Below are 22,910 nucleotides of genomic sequence, written 5' to 3'. Positions count from 1 at the left end.
AGGGTAACAGACCTGTATGTCTCTCAGGGGGCACCGCAGGGTAACAGACCTGTATGTCTCTCAGGGGGTAACAGACCTGTATGTCTCTCAGGGGGTAACAGACCTGTATGTCTCTCAGGGGGTAACAGACCTGTATGTCTCTCAGGGGGCACCGCAGGGTAACAGACCTGTATGTCTCTCAGGGGGCACCGCAGGGTAACAGACCTGTATGTCTCTCAGGGGGTAACAGACCTGTATGTCTCTCAGGGGGCACCGCAGGGTAACAGACCTGTATGTCTCTCAGGGGGCACCACAGGGTAACAGACCTGTATGTCTCTCAGGGGGCACCGCAGGGTAACAGACCTGTATGTCTCTCAGGGGGCACCGCAGGGTAACAGACCTGTATGTCCCTCAGGGGGCACCGCAGGGTAACAGACCTGTATGTCTCTCAGGGGGTAACAGACCTGTATGTCTCTCAGGGGGCACCGCAGGGTAACAGACCTGTATGTCTCTCAGGGGGCACCGCAGGGTAACAGACCTGTATGTCTCTCAGGGGGCACCGCAGGGTAACAGACCTGTATGTCTCTCAGGGGGCACCGCAGGGTAACAGACCTGTATGTCCCTCAGGGGGCACCGCAGGGTAACAGACCTGTATGTCTCTCAGGGGGTAACAGACCTGTATGTCTCTCAGGGGGCACCACAGGGTAACAGACCTGTATGTCTCTCAGGGGGTAACAGACCTGTATGTCTCTCACGGGGCACCGCAGGGTAACAGACCTGTATGTCTCTCAGGGGGCACCACAGGGTAACAGACCTGTATGTCTCTCAGGGGGCACCGCAGGGTAACAGACCTGTATGTCTCTCAGGGGGCACCGCAGGGTAACAGACCTGTATGTCTCTCAGGGGGTAACAGACCTGTATGTCTCCATGGGGGCACCGCAGGGTAACAGACCTGTATGTCTCTCAGGGGGCACCGCAGGGTAACAGACCTGTATGTCTCTCAGGGGGTAACAGACCTGTATGTCTCTCAGGGGGCACTGCAGTGTAACAGACCTGTATGTCTCTCAGGGGGCACCGCAGGGTAACAGACCTGTATGTCTCTCAGGGGGCACCGCAGGGTAACAGACCTGTATGTCTCTCAGGGGGCACCGCAGGGTAACAGACCTGTATGTCTCTCAGGGGGTAACAGACCTGTATGTCTCTCAGGGGGTAACAGACCTGTATGTCTCTCAGGGGGTAACAGACCTGTATGTCTCTCAGGGGGCACCGCAGGGTAACAGACCTGTATGTCTCTCAGGGGGTAACAGACCTGTATGTCTCTCACAGGGCACCGCAGGGTAACAGACCTGTATGTCTCTCAGGGGGCACCGCAGGGTAACAGACCTGTATGTCTCTCAGGGGGCACCGCAGGGTAACAGACCTGTATGTCTCTCAGGGGGTAACAGACCTGTATGTCTCTCAGGGGGTAACAGACCTGTATGTCTCTCAGCGGGTAACAGACCTGTATGTCTCTCAGGGGGTAACAGACCTGTATGTCTCTCAGGGGGCACCGCAGGGTAACAGACCTGTATGTCTCTCAGGGGGTAACAGACCTGTATGTCTCCCAGGGGGTAACAGACCTGTATGTCTCCCAGGGGGCACCGCAGGGTAACAGACCTGTATGTCTCTCAGGGGGTAACAGACCTGTATGTCTCTCAGGGGGCACCGCAGGGTAACAGACCTGTATGTCTCTCAGGGGGCACCGCAGGGTAACAGACCTGTATGTCTCTCAGGGGGCACCGCAGGGTAACAGACCTGTATGTCTCTCAGGGGGTAACAGACCTGTATGTCTCTCAGGGGGTAACAGACCTGTATGTCTCTCAGGGGGCACCGCAGGGTAACAGACCTGTATGTCTCTCAGGGGGCACCACAGGGTAACAGACCTGTATGTCTCTCAGGGGGCACCGCAGGGTAACAGACCTGTATGTCTCTCAGGGGGCACCGCAGGGTAACAGACCTGTATGTCTCTCAGGGGGCACCACAGGGTAACAGACCTGTATGTCTCTCAGGGGGTACCAGACCTGTATGTCTCTCAGGGGGCACCGCAGGGTAACAGACCTGTATGTCTCTCAGGGGGCACCACAGGGTAACAGACCTGTATGTCTCTCAGGGGGCACCGCAGTGTAACACACAGACACACACACCACCTCTTGTTCCGCTGAGCCGTACCGTTCTCTATGCATTCAGGGTAACCTGAAACTATACAGTACCGTACCGGCTCCAGACAGAGAGACAAACTATATATTATCGTACCAGATCCAGAGACAAAAACTATACATTATCATACCAGATCCAGAGAGAGCGATAAACTATATATTATCGTACCGGATCCAGACAGAGAGATGTGTGTGTGATCCCTGGTCCTTTGGTGGTTGGTGGTTTGAAATGTATAATCTAACAAACAGTACCCCTCATCTGTGCTCGGGGGTCCTGGCTAATTTTTAGTTTGTTGACTCTGTATTATCAGGAAACCTCATCGAACCACTGGAAGCTAACCGGACCAGTCTAGGCTGTGTCCCAAACAGCATCCTACTCCCTAAGGGCACTTGGTCAAAAGTAGTGCACTATATAGGGAATAGGGTGCCATTTGGGACGTATGCCTAGTAGTCTTTTAATTATTGAGGTTGAATACATAGATGTGGTTCAGTGACAGGTTTGCCTGCTATTTCAATGCATTTTAATGAGACAGATATAATCTAATATTATACATATGGGGCATGTTATGGGAGATTGTGGTTGAAAGACTGGTGTAACGACAGTGATAGAATACTAATAGAACAGAATAGGACACACACACACACACACACAACCTCCTAATACTGGCTCTGTTAGATCACTTACTAATACAAAACAAGACCTCCTTCCTAGCTAGTGATGGACCCCTCTGACCAGATCCTTCCTAGCTAGTGATGGACTCCTCTGACCAGATCCTTCCTAGCTAGTGATGGACCCCTCTGACCAGATCCTTCCTAGCTAGTGATGGACCCCTCTGACCAGATCCTTCCTAGCTAGTGATGGACTCCTCTGACCAGATCCTTCCTAGCTAGTGATGGACCCCTCTGACCAGATCCTTCCTAGCTAGTGATGGACCCCTCTGACCAGATCCTTCCTAGCTAGTGATGGACCCCTCTGACCAGATCCTTCCTAGCTAGTGATGGACCCCTCTGACCAGATCCTTCCTAGCTAGTGATGGACCCCTCTGACCAGATCCTTCCTAGCTAGTGATGGACCCCTCTGACCAGATCCTTCCTAGCTAGTGATGGACCCCTCTGACCAGATCCTTCCTAGCTAGTGATGGACCCCTCTGACCAGATCCTTCCTAGCTAGTGATGGACCCCTCTGACCAGATCCTTCCTAGCTAGTGATGGACCCCTCTGACCAGATCCTTCCTAGCTAGTGATGGACCCCTCTGACCAGATCCTTCCTAGCTAGTGATGGACCCCTCTGACCAGATCCTTCCTAGCTAGTGATGGACCCCTCTGACCAGATCCTTCCTAGCTAGTGATGGACCCCTCTGACCAGATCCTTCCTAGCTAGTGATGGACCCCTCTGACCAGATCCTTCCTAGCTAGTGATGGACCCCTCTGACCAGATCCTTCCTAGCTAGTGATGGACCCCTCTGACCAGATCCTTCCTAGCTAGTGATGGACCCCTCTGACCAGATCCTTCCTAGCTAGTGATGGACCCCTCTGACCAGATCCTTCCTAGCTAGTGATGGACCCCTCTGACCAGATCCTTCCTAGCTAGTGATGGACTCCTCTGACCAGATCCTTCCTAGCTAGTGATGGACCCCTCTGACCAGATCCTTCCTAGCTAGTGATGGACCCCTCTGACCAGATCCTTCCTAGCTAGTGATGGACCCCTCTGACCAGATCCTTCCTAGCTAGTGATGGACCCCTCTGACCAGATCCTTCCTAGCTAGTGATGGACCCCTCTGACCAGATCCTTCCTAGCTAGTGATGGCCTCCTCTGACCAGATCCTTCCTAGCTAGTGATGGACCCCTCTGACCAGATCCTTCCTAGCTAGTGATGGACTCCTCTGACCAGATCCTTCCTAGCTAGTGATGGACCCCTCTGACCAGATCCTTCCTAGCTAGTGATGGACCCCTCTGACCAGATCCTTCCTAGCTAGTGATGGACTCCTCTGACCAGATCCTTCCTAGCTAGTGATGGACCCCTCTGACCAGATCCTTCCTAGCTAGTGATGGACCCCTCTGACCAGATCCTTCCTAGCTAGTGATGGACCCCTCTGACCAGATCCTTCCTAGCTAGTGATGGAGGGGATAGAGGGGATAGAGGGGATGTAGGAGATAGAGGGGATGTAGGGGATAGAGGGGATGTAGGAGATAGAGGGGATGTAGGAGATAGAGGGGATGTAGGGGATAGAGGGGATGTAGGAGATAGAGGGGATGTAGGAGATAGAGGGGATGTAGGGGATAGAGGGGATGTAGGAGATAGAGGGGATGTAGGAGATAGAGGGGATGTAGGAGATAGAGGGGATGTAGGAGATAGAGGGGATGTAGGGGATAGAGGGGATGTAGGGGATAGAGGGGATGTAGGAGATAGAGGGGATGTAGGGGATAGAGGGGATGTAGGAGATAGAGGGGATGTAGGAGATAGAGGGGATGTAGGGGATAGAGGGGATGTAGGAGATAGAGGGGATGTAGGAGATAGAGGGGATGTAGGGGATGTAGGAGATAGAGGGGATGTAGGGGATGTAGGGGATAGAGGGGATGTGGGAGATAGAGGGGATGTAGGGGATAGAGGGGATGTAGGAGATAGAGGGGATGTAGGAGATAGAGGGGATGTAGGAGATAGAGGGGATGTGGGAGATAGAGGGGATGTAGGAGATAGAGGGGATGTAGGGGATAGAGGGGATGTAGGAGATAGAGGATGGGGATGTAGGAGATAGAGGATGGGGATGTAGGAGATAGAGGATGGGGATGTAGGGGATAGAGGGGATGTAGGAGATAGAGGGGATGTAGGGGATAGAGGGGATGTGGGAGATAGAGGGGATGGGGGAGATAGAGGGGATGGGGGAGATAGAGGGGATGGGGGAGATAGAGGGGATGTGGGAGATAGAGGGGATGGGGGAGATAGAGGGGATGTAGGAGATAGAGGATGGGGATGTAGGAGATAGAGGATGGGGATGTAGGAGATAGAGGATGGGGATGTAGGGGATAGAGGGGATGTAGGAGATAGAGGAGATGTAGGGGATGTAGGAGATAGAGGGGATGTAGGGGATAGAGGGGATATAGAGGATGGGGATGTAGGGGTTGAGAGACGGAAGGGATAGACAGACGGAGGTATGGCATGCTCAGGTATTTGAGGTTAACGGTACATTAGATCAGCTACTCCAAAACAAGTCTGTCCATAGATACAGAGTCTGTTTTCACCACATTTAAAGACCTAGCGGAGTCAAGCTGGTAGACGAGCCAGCAGTGGTGAGAGAGTAGAAGAAATCAACCTCTTAGAAGATAAATACACTTCTTGATGTGCAAACAGTATAAAGCCCTATAAATCTCTGGGAAAACACATTTATCTGTAACGTTCCTTGACGCATTTCTGATTCCTGGAAAGTAACCACCGGTCTTCAATGAGTTTCAGTGAGACGAAGCACAGTCTTCAATTCTTACATACTTACCTGTACATAATAAACTCATAATCTAATTTAAAACACTAGGTTGTTGAAAGATATACATGACTGGTTGGTACCTTTCCTGTAGGATCATCTTGTTCTCCTTCTTCCACAGGTCTTTAAAGTCGGAGGAGAAGTCGTGCCACACAGAGAAGAAGGTGTTGGGGGAAACCTCCTTCTCTCCCATCTTAGCCTTCACCTGGTAGAACACGGTTAACTCCAAGAATCTACAACACAACAAAACACAATTATGTAATGCCAATGCAGACGGACGGTACAGAATAAAAATATATAGAACGTGTTTTGGAACTGTACTACAATGGGAAAAAGACTGTGATATTTCATAATTCAAATGAGGTATTCATTAAAAAAAGGTTTTCCCCAAAATATAGAGCTTTACTAGGTAAAAACTCGACTTTATTCCAAACTCTCAATCATAACTATGCTGCTATGCTTGCTGGACGACAACACTGTTTGCTTAAACTCAGAAGAAAAAAAAACACAAAAAGGAATTAGAGCCATATTTTCTGGCGATGGTTATTTGATTCTATTCTAGCTCGATTAGATGACTTAATGTTTTTCGTCTACGTGTCAGAGCCCATAGATGCAGGGTAACATCGACATACAGACAAGTAGGTACCCAAGTCTGTTTGATGTTGAAAATCTGAGTTGGTATTTATAGCTAGGTGTCCATCCAATTGGAGATAGAGTTTCATGTGAATATTCAGTCATCCGCATTGAGAAAATACGCGCCAGTGGTGGGTTTCCGCCAAAACAGACTTGTTGCGGATAAAAATCAGTTCGTGATGACGCAGCGCGCAAAAAAATTAACTTTTTCGCTGAAGTTTGTGTACGGAATACATTTTTTTTTTTTTTATGTGTTTCCATTCCATTTTCAACAACACCGATAGTTTTGTCACAAAAACTGTTGCATTAAATAGCAAATGTGCCTAATCTGATCTTGGCACGTGCGCTCCAGCCAACCGCTGGCAGATACAGTAAGGGTAGGCTGTGCAGGTAGGTTAGTCTACATCATGAGATTGTTATGGATAAGAGAGATAATCTTTGTATTTGTTAAACGGCAGCCAAGTATCGATCATCATGTCACCAGAAGACGACCCTGGATATTTATTGGAAAGGAGCATCACCGTGCCCTTTCACCACCCTGTGAAGTTCATGATAACTTATTTAATCTGTAGCCTGATAAACTGCATGGTTTCCTGAGTCGTAGTGGGAGGACCACACACCATGTCATCGCGTGACTCCAAGTTTTCTTTGATATGTTATTATATCAATATTTGCGCATAAAGGTGTTTCCACCACCATGTCTCGCATAATAATTTTTACAGACAAAAATAGATCCCGAACAAATTATCTGTCCGCATTTATAAAATTGTACTGAAACTTCCTATTTCCATCACAGCGGTCGAGATGTTTTTTTTATACGGTATGACTTCACTCGCATAAAAAAAAAAAAACTGTGGATGGAAACGTGGTTAGTAGTGAACTTAATTGCTACCCAATGGGCATAGACGTCAATTCAACGTCTACTCTACGTTGGTTATTTCATTGAAATGACGTGGAAACAACGTTAATTCAACCATTGCCCGGTGGGTATTGAATTTGTAAATATATTTTAAACTCAACAATGTACTGTGTGGTACTCCTAGATGCAGAACGCGGTAGGTATGCATGTTATGACTGCATTGAAACCGTTCCTTACATCTTGTGAGTGTCACTGAGCTGCTTCTCCTGGACCTCCAGGTCAGATTTAGCTGCAAGAGAGAAAACATGAAAGACAACAGAGTGGTTATTATAAGTAGGACAGCCTCGTCACTCAGTGAGGGCAGTAGTTGGTTAATAGTTGACAGGTCTCAGGACAGCCTCGTCGCTCAGTGAGGGCAGTAGTTGGTTAATAGTTGACAGGTCTCAGGACAGCCTCGTCGCTCAGTGAGGGTAGTAGTTGGTTAATAGTTGACAGGTCTCAGGACAGCCTTGTCGCTCAGTGAGGGTAGTAGTTGGTTAATAGTTGACAGGTCTCAGGACAGCCTCGTCGCTCAGTGAGGGTAGTAGTTGGTTAATAGTTGACAGGTCTCAGGACAGCCTAGTGTTATCAGTAGAGCCGTACCTTGCAAAGGGCTCTTTTGGCATGGCGGCAGTGTGTACAGCCGTGGTCAAAACTTTGTGAAGACCAATATTTGTGTCATTCTCAAAATTTTTGACCACGACTGTATGTGCAATGTGTGTGTGTGTGTGTGTGTGTGTGTATGTGTGTGTGTGTGTGTGTGTGTGTGTATGTGTGTGTGTGTGTGTGTGTGTGTGTGTGTTTAAATGTGTATGTACACTGAACAAAAAAAAGATATGCAACATGCAACGAATTTAACGATTTCACTGAGTTAGAGTTCATATAATGAAATAAATTCATTATACTCAAATCTATGGATTTCACATGACTGGGCAGGGGCGCAGCCATGGGTGGGCCTGGGAGGGCATAGGCCCACCCACTGGGGAGCCAGGCCCAGCCAATCAAAATGAGTGTTTCCCAACAAAAGGGCTTTATTACAGACAGAAATACTCCTCAGTTTCATCAGCTGTCCGGGTGGCTGATCTCAGACGATCCCGCAGGTGAAGAAGCCGGATGTGGCCTGTTGGACGTACTGCAAAATTCTCTGCAAAAAGCCTCCCGAGTGTATTAAGTTCTGCTTTTCTGATGTATCAAATACTTATGTCATGCAATAAAATGCAAATTAATTACTTAAAAATCATACAATGTGATTTTCTGGATTTTTGTTGATAAAAATTACAGACATCTACATGCTTTGTAAGTAGGAAAACCTGCAAAATCGGCAGTGTATCAAATACTTGTTCTCCCCACTGTGTGTGTGTGTGTATATATATACATACACACACATATATACAGTGGGGGAAAAAAGTATTTAGTCAGCCACCAATTGTGCAAGTTCTCCCACTTAAAAAGATGAGAGGCCTGTAATTTTCGTCATAGGTACACGTCAACTATGACAGACAAAATGAGGAAAAAAATCCAGAAAATCACATTGTAGGATTTTTAATGAATTTATTTGCAAATTATGGTGGAAAATAAGTATTTGGTCAATAACAAAGGTTTCTCAATACTTTGTTATATACCCTTTGTTGGCAATGACACAGGTCAAACGTTTTCTGTAAGTCTTCACAAGGTTTTCACACACTGTTGCTGGTATTTTGGCCCATTCCTCCATGCAGATCTCCTCTAGAGCAGTGATGTTTTGGGGCTGTCGCTGGGCAACACAGACTTTCAACTCCCTCCAAAGATTTTCTATGGGGTTGAGATCTGGAGACTGGCTAGGCCACTCCAGGACCTTGAAATGCTTCTTACGAACCCACTCCTTCGTTGCCCGGGCGGTGTGTTTGGGATCATTGTCATGCTGAAAGACCCAGCCACGTTTCATCTTCAATGCCCTTGCTGATGGAAGGAGGTTTTCACTCAAAATCTCACGATACATGGCCCCATTCATTCTTTCCTTTACACGGATCAGTCGTCCTGGTCCCTTTGCAGAAAAACAGCCCCAAAGCATGATGTTTCCACCCCCATGCTTCACAGTAGGTATGGTGTTCTTTGGATGCAACTCAGCATTCTTTGTCCTCCAAACATGACGAGTTGAGTTTTTACCAAAAAGTTCTATTTTGGTTTCATCTGACCATATGACATTCTCCCAATCCTCTTCTGGATCATCCAAATGCACTCTAGCAAACTTCAGACGGGCCTGGACATGTACTGGCTTAAGCAGGGGGACATGTCTGGCACTGCAGGATTTGAGTCCCTGGTGGCGTAGTGTGTTACTGATGGTAGGCTTTGTTACTTTGGTCCCAGCTCTCTGCATGTCATTCTCTAGGTCCCCCTGTGTTGTTCTGGGATTTTTGCTCACCGTTATTGTGATCATTTTGACCCCACGGGGTGAGATCTTGCGTGGAGCCCCAGATCGAGGGAGATTATCAGGTGTCTTGTATGTCTTCCATTTCCTAATAATTGCTCCCACAGTTGATTTCTTCAAACCAAGCTGCTTACCTATTGCAGATTCAGTCTTCCCAGCCTGGTGCAGGTCTATAATTTTGTTTCTGGTGTCCTTTGACAGCTCTTTGGTCTTGGCCATAGTGGAGTTTGGAGTGTGACTGTTTGAGGTTGTGGACAGGTGTCTTTTATACTGATAACAAGTTCAAACAGGTGCCATTAATTACAGGTATTGAGTGGAGGACAGAGGAGCCTCTTAAAGAAGAAGTTACAGGTCTGTGAGAGCCAGAAATCTTGCTTGTTTGTAAGTGACCAAATACTTATTTTCCACCATAATTTGCAAATAAATTCATTAAAAATCCTACAATGTGATTTTCAGTGGGGAGAACAAGTATTTGATACACTGCCGATTTTGCAGGTCCAAGACAACCTCTCAGTCAGGGAGACCGGCTCCAAGACAACCTTTACCAGGGAGACCTGCTCCAAGACAACCTTTACCAGGGAGACCGGCTCCAAGACAACCTCTCAGTCAGGGAGACCGGCTCCAAGACAACCTCTCAGTCAGGGAGACCGGCTCCAAGACAACCTCTCAGTCAGGGAGACCGGCTCCAAGACAACCTCTCAGTCAGGGAGACCGGCTCCAAGACAACCTCTCAGTCAGGGAGACCGGCTCCAAGACAACCTCTCAGTCAGGGAGACCGGCTCCAAGACAACCTCTCAGTCAGGGAGACCGGCTCCAAGACAACCTCTCAGTCAGGGAGACCGGCTCCAAGACAACCTCTCAGTCAGGGAGACCGGCTCCAAGACAACCTCTCAGTCAGGGAGACCGGCTCCAAGACAACCTCTCAGTCAGGGAGACCGGCTCCAAGACAACCTCTCAGTAATGGGAGACCGGCGCCAAGACAACCTCTCAGTAATGGGAGACCGGCGCCAAGACAACCTCTCAGTCAGGGAGACCGGCTCCAAGACAACCTCTCAGTCAGGGAGACCGGCGCCAAGACAACCTCTCAGTCAGGGAGACCGGCGCCAAGACAACCTTTACCTCCCTTCTAGACAAAGCAACCATTTAGATTCCCATGTGAATGTAAAGTGCGTGGGTGCTGTCACAGATCATAGCCTACGACCCGGTTGGAAGTTACTGAATAACTGTAGGTTAGAGTGCAATCAGTCATGGGACCGGTGTCTCTGGTAGTGGGCGATCTGGGGAAGTAGGGTCTCCTTCGGGGGGCAGTAGGGGTTGCAGTGGGGTCTCTTTGGGGTATCAGGGGTCAGTGCCCTGGGTGCTTTCTGACAAATTGATCCCAGTTGTGGGGTAAAGAGAGAAATTCCACCGTGAAGCTCCTCATGTCTGACTGAAGGGACTTGGGGAGTGACCCAACAGCCTGCAGCAGTGTGGTTCTCGGAGTGAGAGGGGGATGGGGGAGGGGATGGGGGGGGGGGGGGGGGAGGGGATGGGGGGGGGAGGGGATGGGGGGGAGGGGGACCCTGACATCTCAGACCTCCAGGCAGACAGACTGATCCCCAAGCCTCTGGCCTGTGCAGCCAGCTCAGGGATTAAAGCCTGACATCCCAGTCCCTGAGGTCCTCATGGGTCACAGACAAAGATGAACGGCCATGGAAGGTTACCAAAATCTCATGGTGGATGTAACTTCAAGGGTCATGAGGCGTTATCCACCATGTTAAAGGGAAAACTCCACACAAAAAACTAATCTTTGTTGGCATAGTCCCAAAATGTTTTGCTTGTCAGCACTCAAGTTAAGGTATATAACTTTCAAAACACAGAAATCATCCCTGTATAATGCATTTAGCTTCATATGATGCAAAACGCAGCATTATATGATGCAAAATGCATTCGCAAATGACGCAAAATGCATCATACAGGGATGATTTCCGTAAGTGGTGAGGAGTGATTTTTGAAAGTTACATATCTTGAAAACTTGAGTGCTGGCAAGCAAAACATTTTGGGACTATGTCAACAATGGACTAATGAAACAAAAACCAAAAGATAGTTTTTGGGTGGAGTTTTCCTTTAAGTGGCCCCCTGGGTTCTTACTGGTCCGGGCTAATCACAACCAGATAACCGTAACCAGGCCACGACAGCTCTGAGCCCTGAATGGTCGGCCACGACAATCAAGCAGGAAGCAAGAGTCACTTTGATTTATAATGCCTCTCAATAGGTGAAATTACTGCTCAATGAAATTGCTGCTCAATGATTTGCTTTCAACTGGGGGGGGGGGGGGGGTCCCTGAGGAGTATTTCTGTCTGTAATAATGCCCTTTTGTGGGGAAAAACTCATTCTGATTGGCTGGGCCTGGCTCCCCAGTGGGTGGGCCTATGCCCTCCCAGGCCCACCTATGGCTGTGCCCCTGCCCAGTCATGTGATTTTCTTATATGAACTGTAACTCAGTAAAATCTTTGAAATTGTTGTTGCATGTTGCGTTTCTATTTTTGTTAGATAGGATTCAAAACAGAAACAGGATGAACTCTTTCCCCAGATCTTATTTTGAACGGTCTTGCTCATTTTACACTGTTCTAGTCTAGTACAGTACATATCAACTCCTGTTACCCAAGACAAACTACACTCTTCCAAAAAGTACAGTACGTCACGTGGAAGGTGTGCATTTCGTGTATTGACACGTATTGTAATGAAACTGGAGGTTCACCGAGAGCGGGCGGGTCGGCCTGAAGTTTTATTGGTTGTGTGGGATACATGGTATACACCATCCAACCAAACGCTTACTGCAGGTTCCTTCGATAATGCAACAATAAGAATTCAAACATAAAGTTGAAGTGTTCAACAGTCTGATGGCTTGTAGATAGAAACTGTCTCTGAGCCGGTTGGTATCAGACCTCATGCTACGATACCGTCTGATGGCTTGTAGATAGAAACTGTCTCTGAGCCGGTTGGTATCAGACCTCATGCTACGATACCGTCTGCCCGACAATAAGGGCGAGAACAGCACGTGGCTGGAGGGTGTCTGGGGGTTGTGGCTGGAGGGTGTCTGGGGGTCCTTGAGGATTCTGCGGGCCTTCCCTCAGGCACCGTTTGGAGTAGATGTCCTGGATGGGTGGGAGCACGGTCCCAGTGATGTCCTGGATGGGTGGGAGCACGGTCCCAGTGATGTCCTGGATGGGTGGGAGCACGGTCCCAGTGATGTCCTGGATGGGTGGGAGAACGGTCCCAGTGATGTACTGGGCCGTCTTCACCACCAGCTGGAGAACCTTGCAGTCGTGGACGGAGAATTTCCCGTACCAGGCCGTGATGCAACTGGTCAAGACGCTCTCAACGGTGCAGCGGTAGTATCTGGAGAGGACACGGGGTGGTAGTATTTGGAGAGGACACAGGGTGGTAGTATTTGGAGAGGACACGGGGTGGTAGTGTTTGGAGAGGACACGGGGTGGTAGTGTTTGGAGAGGACACGGGGTGGTAGTATTTGGAGAGGACACGGGGTGGTAGTGTTTGGAGAGGACACGGGGTGATAGTATTTGGAGAGGACACGGGGTGGTAGTATCTGGAGAGGACACGGGGTGGTAGTATTTGGAGAGGACACGGGGTGGTAGTATTTGGAGAGGACACGGGGTGGTAGTATCTGGAGAGGACACGGGGTGGTAGTATTTGGAGAGGACACGGGGTGGTAGTATTTGGAGAGGACACGGGGTGGTAGTATTTGGAGAGGACACGGGGTGGTAGTGTTTGGAGAGGACACGGGGTGGTAGTATTTGGAGAGGACACGGGGTGGTAGTATTTGGAGAGGACACGGGGTGGTAGTATCTGGAGAGGACACGGGGTGGTAGTATTTGGAGAGGACACGGGGTGGTAGTATCTGGAGAGGACACGGGGTGGTAGTATTTGGAGAGGACACGGGGTGGTAGTATTTGGAGAGGACACAGGGTGGTAGTATCTGGAGAGGACACGGGGTGGTAGTATTTGGAGAGGACACGGGGTGGTAGTATTTGGAGAGGACACGGGGTGGTAGTATCTGGAGAGGACACGGGGTGGTAGTATTTGGAGAGGACACGGGGTGGTAGTATTTGGAGAGGACACGGGGTGGTAGTATCTGGAGAGGACACGGGGTGGTAGTATTTGGAGAGGACACGGGGTGGTAGTATTTGGAGAGGACACGGGGTGGTAGTATTTGGAGAGGACACGGGGTGGTAGTATTTGGAGAGGACACGGGGTGGTAGTATTTGGAGAGGACACGGGGTGGCATGCCACATTTCTTCATCCACCTTAGGAAGTAGAGACGCTGTTGCGCCCTCTTCACAAGACTGGGTGGTGGTGTTGGTCCATGTAGACGCCAAGGAACTTAAAACTGCTTCTTCACTTGCGGGATCGTCTGAGACCAGCCAACCGGACAGCTGACGAAACCGTGGGTTGGCACAACCGAAGAATTTCTGCACAAACTGTCAGACACCGTCTCCACCAGGGTCTTGACCTGACTGCAGTTAGGCGTCGTAACCAACTTCAGCGGGCAAATGCTCACCTTCGATGGCCACTGGCACGCATGAGAAGTGTGCTCTTCACGGATGAATCACGGTTTCAACTGTACCCGGGCAGATGGCAGACAGCATGTATCGTGTTGGCGAGCGGTTTGCTGATGTCAACATTGTGAACAGAGTGCCCCATGGTGGCGTTGGGGTTATGGTATGGGCAGGCATAAGCTACGGACAACGAACACAATTGCATTTTATCGATGGCAATTTGAATGCGCTGAGATACCGTGACGAGATCCTGAGACCCATTGTCGTGCCATTCATCTGCCACCATCACCTCATGTTTCAGCATGATAATGCACGGCCCCATGTCGCAAGGATCTGTACACAATTCCTGGAAGCTGAACATTTCCCAGTATATGAACTGTAACTCAGTAAAATCTCTGAAATTGTAGCATGTTGTGTTTATATTTTTGTTCAGCGTATTTGAATGGTGTGATCGTGTTATTGCTAGTTGAATGGTGTGGTAGTGTTACTGCTAGTTGAATGGTGTGATAGTGATACTGCTAGTTGAATGGAGTGATGGTGTTACTGCTAGTTGAATGGAGTGATGGTGTTACTGCTAGTTGAATGGAGTGATGGTGTTACTGCTAGTTGAATGGAGTGATGGTGTTACTGCTAGTTGAATGGAGTGATGGTGTTACTGCTAGTTGAATGGAGTGATGGTGTTACTGCTAGTTGAATGGAGTGATGGTGTTACTGCTAGTTGAATGGAGTGATGGTGTTACTGCTAGTTGAATGGAGTGATGGTGTTACTGCTAGTTGAATGGAGTGATGGTGTTACTGCTAGTTGAATGGAGTGATGGTGTTACTGCTAGTTGAATGGAGTGATGGTGTTACTGCTAGTTGAATGGAGTGATGGTGTTACTGCTAGTTGAATGGAGTGATGGTGTTACTGCTAGTTGAATGGTGTGATGGTGTTACTGCTAGTTGAATGGTGTGATAGTGTTACTGCTAGTTGAATGGTGTGATAGTGTTACTGCTAGTTGAATGGTGTGATGGTGTTACTGCTAGTTGAATGGTGTGATGGTGTTACTGCTAGTTGAATGGTGTGATAGTGTTACTGCTAGTTGAATGGTGTGATGGTGTTACTGCTAGTTGAATGGAGTGATGGTGTTACTGCTAGTTGAATGGTGTGATAGTGTTACTGCTAGTTGAATGGTGTGATAGTGTTACTGCTAGTTGAATGGTGTGATAGTGTTACTGCTAGTTGAATGGAGTGATCGTGATCCGGCTCAGACTGGCCTCGTGTCTAGAGGTGGAATAACAGGACTCACCTGAGCATTATATGTTTTGACTGACTCTGATCACTGGAGCATCCCCCATTAAGACTGTTCCTGGATCTGTTATCTTCTAGCATACTGTTACATTACTCAGACAGTAGCTGTTCCTGGATCTGCTGTCTCCTAGCATACTGTTACATTACTCAGACAGTAGCTGTTCCTGGATCTGCTATCTCCTAGCATACTGTTACATTACTCAGACAGTAGCTGTTCCTGGATCTGCTGTCTCCTAGCATACTGTTACATTACTCAGACAGTAGCTGTTCCTGGATCTGCTATCTCCTAGCATACTGTTACATTACTCAGACAGTAGCTGTTCCTGGATCTGCTATCTCCTAGCATACTGTTACATTACTCAGACAGTAGCTGTTCCTGGATCTGCTATCTCTCCTGTCTTCTAGCATACTGTTACATTACTCAGACAGTAGCTGTTCCTGGATCTGCTATCTCTCCTGTCTCCTAGCATACTGTTACATTACTCAGACAGTAGCTGTTCCTGGATCTGCTATCTCCTAGCATACTGTTACATTACTCAGACAGTAGCTGTTCCTGGATCTGCTATCTCTCCTGTCTCCTAGCATACTGTTACATTACTCAGACAGTAGCTGTTCCTGGATCTGCTATCTCTCCTGTCTCCTAGCATACTGTTACATTACTCAGACAGTAGCTGTTCCTGGATCTCCTGTCTCCTAGCATACTGTTACATCACTCAGACAGTAGCTGTTCCTGGATCTGCTATCTCCTAGCATACTGTTACATTACTCAGACAGTAGCTGTTCCTGGATCTGCTATCTCTCCTGTCTCCTAGCATACTGTTACATTACTCAGACAGTAGCTGTTCCTGGATCTGCTATCTCTCCTGTCTCCTAGCATACTGTTACATTACTCAGACAGTAGCTGTTCCTGGATCTCCTGTCTCCTAGCATACTGTTACATTACTCAGACAGTAGCTGTTCCTGGATCTCCTGTCTCCTAGCATACTGTTACATTACTCAGACAGTAGCTGTTCCTGGATCTGCTATCTCTCCTGTCTCCTAGCATACTGTTACATTACTCAGACAGTAGCTGTTCCTGGATCTGCTGTCTCCTAGCATACTGTTACATTACTCAGACAGTAGCTGTTCCTGGATCTGCTATCTCCTAGCATACTGTTACATTACTCAGACAGTAGCTGTTCCTGGATCTGCTATCTCTCCTGTCTCCTAGCATACTGTTACATTACTCAGACAGTAGCTGTTCCTGGATCTGCTATCTCCTAGCATACTGTTACATTACTCAGACAGTAGCTGTTCCTGGATCTCCTGTCTCCTAGCATACTGTTACATTACTCAGACAGTAGCTGTTCCTGGATCTCCTGTCTTCTAGCATACTGTTACATTACTCAGACAGTAGCTGTTCCTGGATCTCCTGTCTTCTAGCATACTGTTACATTACTCAGACAGTAGCTGTTCCTGGATCTGCTATCTCCTAGCATACTGTTACATCACTCAGACAGTAGCTGTTCCTGGATCTGCTATCTCTCCTGTCTCCTAGCATACTGTTACATCACTCAGACAGTAGCTGAGTAGCTGTGTGTGTGTCCGTGTGTGTGTGTGTCCATAGCAGTGTGTGTCCATAGCAGTGTGTGTGTCCATAGCAGTGTGTGTGTCCATAGCAGTGTGTGTGTCCATAGCAGTGTGTGTGTCCATAGCAGTGTGTGTCCATAGCAGTGTGTGTCCATAGCAGTGTGTGTCCATAGCAGTGTGTTCTCTCCTACCTTGGCTGAGGAAATCCTCCATCTTGTCTTTGAAGGGCTGCAGGTGATCTTCAGACGACACTTTACAAACCTTCTCTACCTCTGTGTTGCACGCTGGAATGAGAAGACAACATGACTGTTTAGAAAAACGGCTGATGGCCACAGAAAGGCAATTCAATGGCTGATTTCAAGAGAAACGTCGCCATGCAATGTACACATTAAAAAGATTTGTCATGACCAGTAGTCATATTCAGTGTAGTTAAACTCATTTCATCATGGCTATAACCTTCACATCAACCCAGAAGCCTCCACTAACATCCCTAAAACGTTCCATTTACTTAAGAGTGAAACTAACCTTTCCTGACCAACTGTATTACTCATTGATACATGTGACTACGGGAAGTTTCTGTCAAGGTACTGCATGTGGGTTGCTAAGGCAAAATCATTCAATTACATTCTGACCCGGTTCACCCGTCACCCCTGGTAACCCCTGCTCCCCTCCCCCTGAACGAAGACCGACGCCTCCTGTGGAATCCTGGAATCTATTCTAGAACTTCCGCGAAGCTCCGAGAGTCACGCACCAATCAGTGGCCACAATTAATTAGAGTCAGAGTTGTTAGCGTCCAATCTAAATCTCAGCTGGACTATTACAGCCCTCCACCTGACCTTTAGCCTGTGTCAGGGAGGGCCACGTTGTTCTTTCTGGAGCACATCTCAGTAGGCTAGACACTGTCTCCCTGTAATACAGACCCAGTCCACAGTCACCACCGCGTCCTCCGTAGACCTCCAATATAACAGAGGGGGGATGGATGGACAGACCCGTTTATTTTGGTACCGTAAACAACCGAATATCCTCCTCTGCTGTAGCATAACCCCACAGAACTGGTTCTGTCTGACTGTGAGCAGCGCTGCAAGGTCGCCCGACCAGAGACGTGCGGGAGAGAGAGAGAAAGTGCAGAAAGCGTTAGAGACACCCGCTACCCAGCTGAGCCACAGCCCTTAACGAGCATCTATCTGAGCCTCTTGACTTACTGTAAAGAGAGGAAGATATAGATACAGAACAGAGGGGGCTTACTGTAAAGAGAGGAAGATATAGATACAGAACAGAGGGGGCTTACTGTAAAGAGAGGAAGATATAGATACAGAACAGAGGGGGCTTACTGTAAAGAGAGGAAGATATAGATACAGAACAGAGGGGGCTTACTGTAAAGAGAGGAAGATATAGATACAGAACAGAGGGGGCTTACTGTAAAGAGAGGAAGATATAGATACAGAACAGAGGGGGCTTACTGTAAAGAGAGGAAGATATAGATACAGAACAGAGGGGGCTTACTGTAAAGAGAGGAAGATATAGATACAGAACAGAGGGGGCTTACTGTAAAGAGAGGAAGATATAGATACAGAACAGAGGGGGCTTACTGTAAAGAGAGGAAGATATAGATACAGAACAGAGGGGGCTTACTGTAAAGAGAGGAAGATATAGATACAGAACAGAGGGGGCTTACTGTAAAGAGAGGAAGATATAGATACAGAACAGAGGGGGCTTACTGTAAAGAGAGGAAGATATAGATACAGAACAGAGGGGGCTTACTGTAAAGAGAGGAAGATATAGATACAGAACAGAGGGGGCTTACTGTAAAGAGGAAGATATAGATACAGAACAGAGGGGGCTTACTGTAAAGAGGAAGATATAGATACAGAACAGAGGGGGCTTACTGTAAAGAGATAGGAAGATATAGATACAGAACAGAGGGGGCTTACTGTAAAGAGGAAGATATACAGTACCAGTCAAAAGTTCCACACCTGCTCATTCCAGGGTTTTTATTTATTTTGTACTATTGTCTCCTTTGTAGAATAATAGTGAAGACATCAAAACTATGAAATAACACATATGGAACCATGTAGTAACCAAAAAAGTGTTAAACAAATCAAAATATAGATTTCAGATTATAGATTTTTCAAAGTAGCCACCCTTTGCCTTGACGACAGCTTTGCACACTCTTGGCATTCTCTCAACCAGCTTCACCTGGAATGCTTTTCCAACAGTCTTGAAGGAGTTCCCACATATGCTGAGCACTTGTTGGCTGCTTTTCCTTCACTCCACGGTCCAACTCATCCCAAACCATCTCAATTGGGTTTATCCTCTACAGCAGAGGTCTTCCTTTCCTGTGGCGGTCCTCATGAGAGCCAGTTTCATCATAGCGCTTGATGGTTTTTGCGACTGCACTTGAAGAAACTTTCAAAGTTCCTGAAATGTTCCAGATTGACTGACCTTCATGTCTTAAAGTAATAATGGACTGTCGTTTCTCTTTGCTTATTTTAGCTGTTCTTTTTATAATATGGACTTGGTCTTTTACCAAATATGGCTATCTTCTGTATACCACCCGTACCTTGTCACAACACAACTGAATGGCTCAAACGCATTAAGAAGGAAATTCCACAAAATTAACTTTTAACAAGGCACACCTGTTAATTGAAATGCAATCCAGGTGACTACCTCATGAAGCTGGTTGAGAGAATGCCAAGACTGTGCAAAGCTGTCGTCGAGGCAAAGTGTGGCTACTTTGAAGAATCTCAAATAGAAAATATATTTTAATTTGTTTAACACTTTTTTGGTTACTACATGATTCCATATGTGTTATTTTATAGTTTGGATGTCTTCACTATAATTCTACAAAGTAGAAAATAGTAAAAATAAAGAAAAACCCTGGAATGAGTAGGTGTGTCCAAACTTTTCACTGGTACTGTAGATACAGAACAGGGGGGGCTTACTGTAAAGAGAGGAGGTTGAGGGGGAGGCTGAGGGGGTGCAGACCAGAGGGGTCTTCCGGTGGGAGAAATGCCTTGTTTGGGTTTGGGGGAGGACAGTATGTTACAAGATTACTCACAGATCAAACAGAACTATACTGAACAAAAATATAAACGCAACATGTAAAGTGTTTCATGAGCTGAAATAATAGATCCCAGAAATATTCCATACGCACAAAAAGCTTATTTATCTCAAAATTTGTGCACAAAGTTTGTGAGCATTTGTCCTTTGCCAAAATTATCCATCCACCTGACAGGTGTGGCATATCAAGAAGCTGATTAAACAGTATGATCATTACACAGGTGCACCTTGTGCTGGGGACAATAAAAGGCCACTAAAATGTGCAGTTTTGTCACACAACACAATGCCACAGATGTCTCAAGTTGAGGGAGCGTGCAATTGGCATGCTGACTGCAGGCATGTCCGCCAGAGTTGTTGCCAGAGAATTGAATGTTCATTTCTCTACCAAAAGCCGCCTTCAAAGTTGTTTTAGAGAATTTGGCAGTATGTCCAACCGGCCTCACAACCACGCCAGCCCAGGACCTCCACATCTGGCTTCTTCACCTGCGGGATCGTCTGAGACCAACCACCCACTCCGCTGATGAAACTGAGGAGTATTTCTGTCTGTAATAAAGCCCTTTTGTGGGGAAAAACTCATTCTGATTGGCTTGGCTGGCTCCCCAGTGGGTGGGCCTGGCTCACCCATGGCTGCGCCCCTGACCAGTCATGTAAAATCCATAGATTAGGGCCTAATGAATTTATTTCATTTGACTGATTTCCTCATATGAACTGTTACTCAGTAAAATCTTTGAAGTGAATTGTTGCATGTTTCGTTTATATTTTTGTTCCGTATAGAACAGCACTATGCTCTGCTCTGATATGGTTTCCATTGGGGAGCAGAGCAGAGCAAATGAAGTCAAATCGAATACAACTAGTATAGACTTTACAGTGAATTGTTTGTTGACAAACCTTTCCCAACGATTCAGTTTAAAAAAAACAGTAACATATAGTAACACGAGGAATACGATAAAATACACAAGAATTGAGTTATATACAGGGAGTACCAGTACGAGGTATTTGAGGTAGATATGTACATGAAGGCAGGGTAAAGTGACTAGGCATCAGGATATATAATAATAAGGTATTTGAGGTAGATATGTACATGAAGGCAGGGTAAAGTGACTAGGCATCAGGATAGATAATAATAAGGTATTTGAGGTAGATATGTACATGAAGGCAGGGTAAAGTGACTAGGCTTCAGGATAGATAATAATAAGGTATTTGAGGTAGATATGTACATGAAGGCAGGGTAAAGTGACCAGGCATCAGGATAGATAATAATAAGGTATTTGAGGTAGATATGTACATGAAGGCAGGGTAAAGTGACTAGGCATCAGGATAGATAATAATAAGGTATTTGAGGTAGATATGTACATGAAGGCAGGGTAAAGTGACCAGGCATCAGGATAGATAATAATAAGGTATTTGAGGTAGATATGTACATGAAGGCAGGGTAAAGTGACTAGGCATCAGGATAGATAATAATAAGGTATTTGAGGTAGATATGTACATGAAGGCTGGGTAAAGTGAAACGTCCTCTCACTGTCAACTGCGCTTATTTTCAGCAAACTTAACATGTGTAAATATTTGTATGAACATAAGATTCAACAACTGAGACAAACTGAACAAGTTCCACAGACGTGACTAACAGAAATTGAATAGTGTCCCTGAACAAAGGGGGGGGGGGGGGTCAAAATCAAAAGTAACAGTCAGTATCTGGTGTGGCCACCAGCTGCATTAAGTACTGCAGTGCATCTCCTCCTCATGGACTGCACCAGATTTGCCAGTTCTTGCTGTGAGATGTTACCCAACTCTTCCACCAAGGCACCTGCAAGTTCCCGAACATTTCTGGGGGGAGTGGCCCTAGCCCTCACCCTCCGATCCAACAGGTCCCCAGACGTGCTCAATGGGATTGAGATCCGGGCTCTTCGCTGGCCATGGCAGAACACTGACATTCCTGTCTTGCAGGAAATCACGCACAGAACGAGCAGTATGGCTGGTGGCATTGTCATGCAGGAGGGTCATGTCAGGATGAGCCTGCAGGAAGGGTACCACATGAGGGAGGAGGATGTCTTCCCTGTAACGCACAGCGTTGAGATTGCCTGCAATGACAAGCTCAGTCCGATGATGCTGTGACACACCGCCCCAGACCATGACGGACCCTCCACCTCCAAATCGATCCCACTCCAGAGTACAGGCCTCGGTGTAACGCTCATTCCTTCGACGATAAACGCGAATCCGACCATCACCCCTGGTGATACAAAACCGCGACTCGTCAGTGAAGAGCACTTTTTGCCTGTCTGGTCCAGCGACGGTGGGTTTGTGCCCATAGGCGACGTAGTTGCCGGTGATGTCTGGTGAGGACCTGCCTTTACAACAGGCCTACAAGCCCTCTCTCAGCCTATTGTGGACAGTCTGAGCACTGATGGAGGGATTGTGCGTTCCTGGTGTAACTCGGGCAGTTGTTGTTGCCATCCTGTACCTGTCCCGCAGGTGTGATGTTCGGATGTCCCGATCCTGTGCAGGTGTTGTTACACGTGGTCAGCCACTGCGAGGACGATCAGCTGTCCGTCCTGTCTCCCTGTAGCGCTGTCTTAGGCGTCTCACAGTACGGACATTGCAATGCCTCCTTGCAGCATGCCTAAGGCACGTTCACGCAGATGAGCAGGGACCCTGGGCATCTTTCTTTTGGTGTTTTTCAGAGTCAGTAGAAAGGCCTCTTTAGTGTCCTAAGTTTTCATTTCATAACTGTGACCTTAATTGCCTACCGTCTGTAAGCTGTTAAGTGTCTTAACGACCGATCCACAGGTGCATGTTCATTAATTGTTTATGGTTCATTGAACAAGCATGGGAAACAGTGTTTA

The 22,910-nt window shown here is 47.3% G+C and overlaps 1 protein-coding gene across 1 annotated transcript in view; it reads right to left on the bottom strand.

The window, feature by feature from the left end:
* The window catches only part of LOC311121138 (formin-2-like), a gene marked incomplete at both ends in the record, with an annotated part of 282,930 nt that overhangs the window by 5,154 nt on the left and 254,866 nt on the right, over positions 1-22,910 (bottom strand). The window contains 3 exons of the mRNA XM_084195663.1: positions 5,734-5,883; positions 7,380-7,431; positions 17,199-17,291. Coding sequence (XP_084051789.1) covers positions 5,734-5,883; positions 7,380-7,431; positions 17,199-17,291 — 295 coding nt within the window. The remainder of the gene's footprint in view (positions 1-5,733; positions 5,884-7,379; positions 7,432-17,198; positions 17,292-22,910) is intronic.

Source organism: Coregonus lavaretus, assembly GCF_964263955.1.
Source record: "Coregonus lavaretus genome assembly, contig: HAP1_SCAFFOLD_235, whole genome shotgun sequence".
Lineage (NCBI taxonomy): Eukaryota > Metazoa > Chordata > Actinopteri > Salmoniformes > Salmonidae > Coregonus > Coregonus lavaretus.
This window is presented reverse-complemented; position numbering and strand designations above follow the sequence as displayed.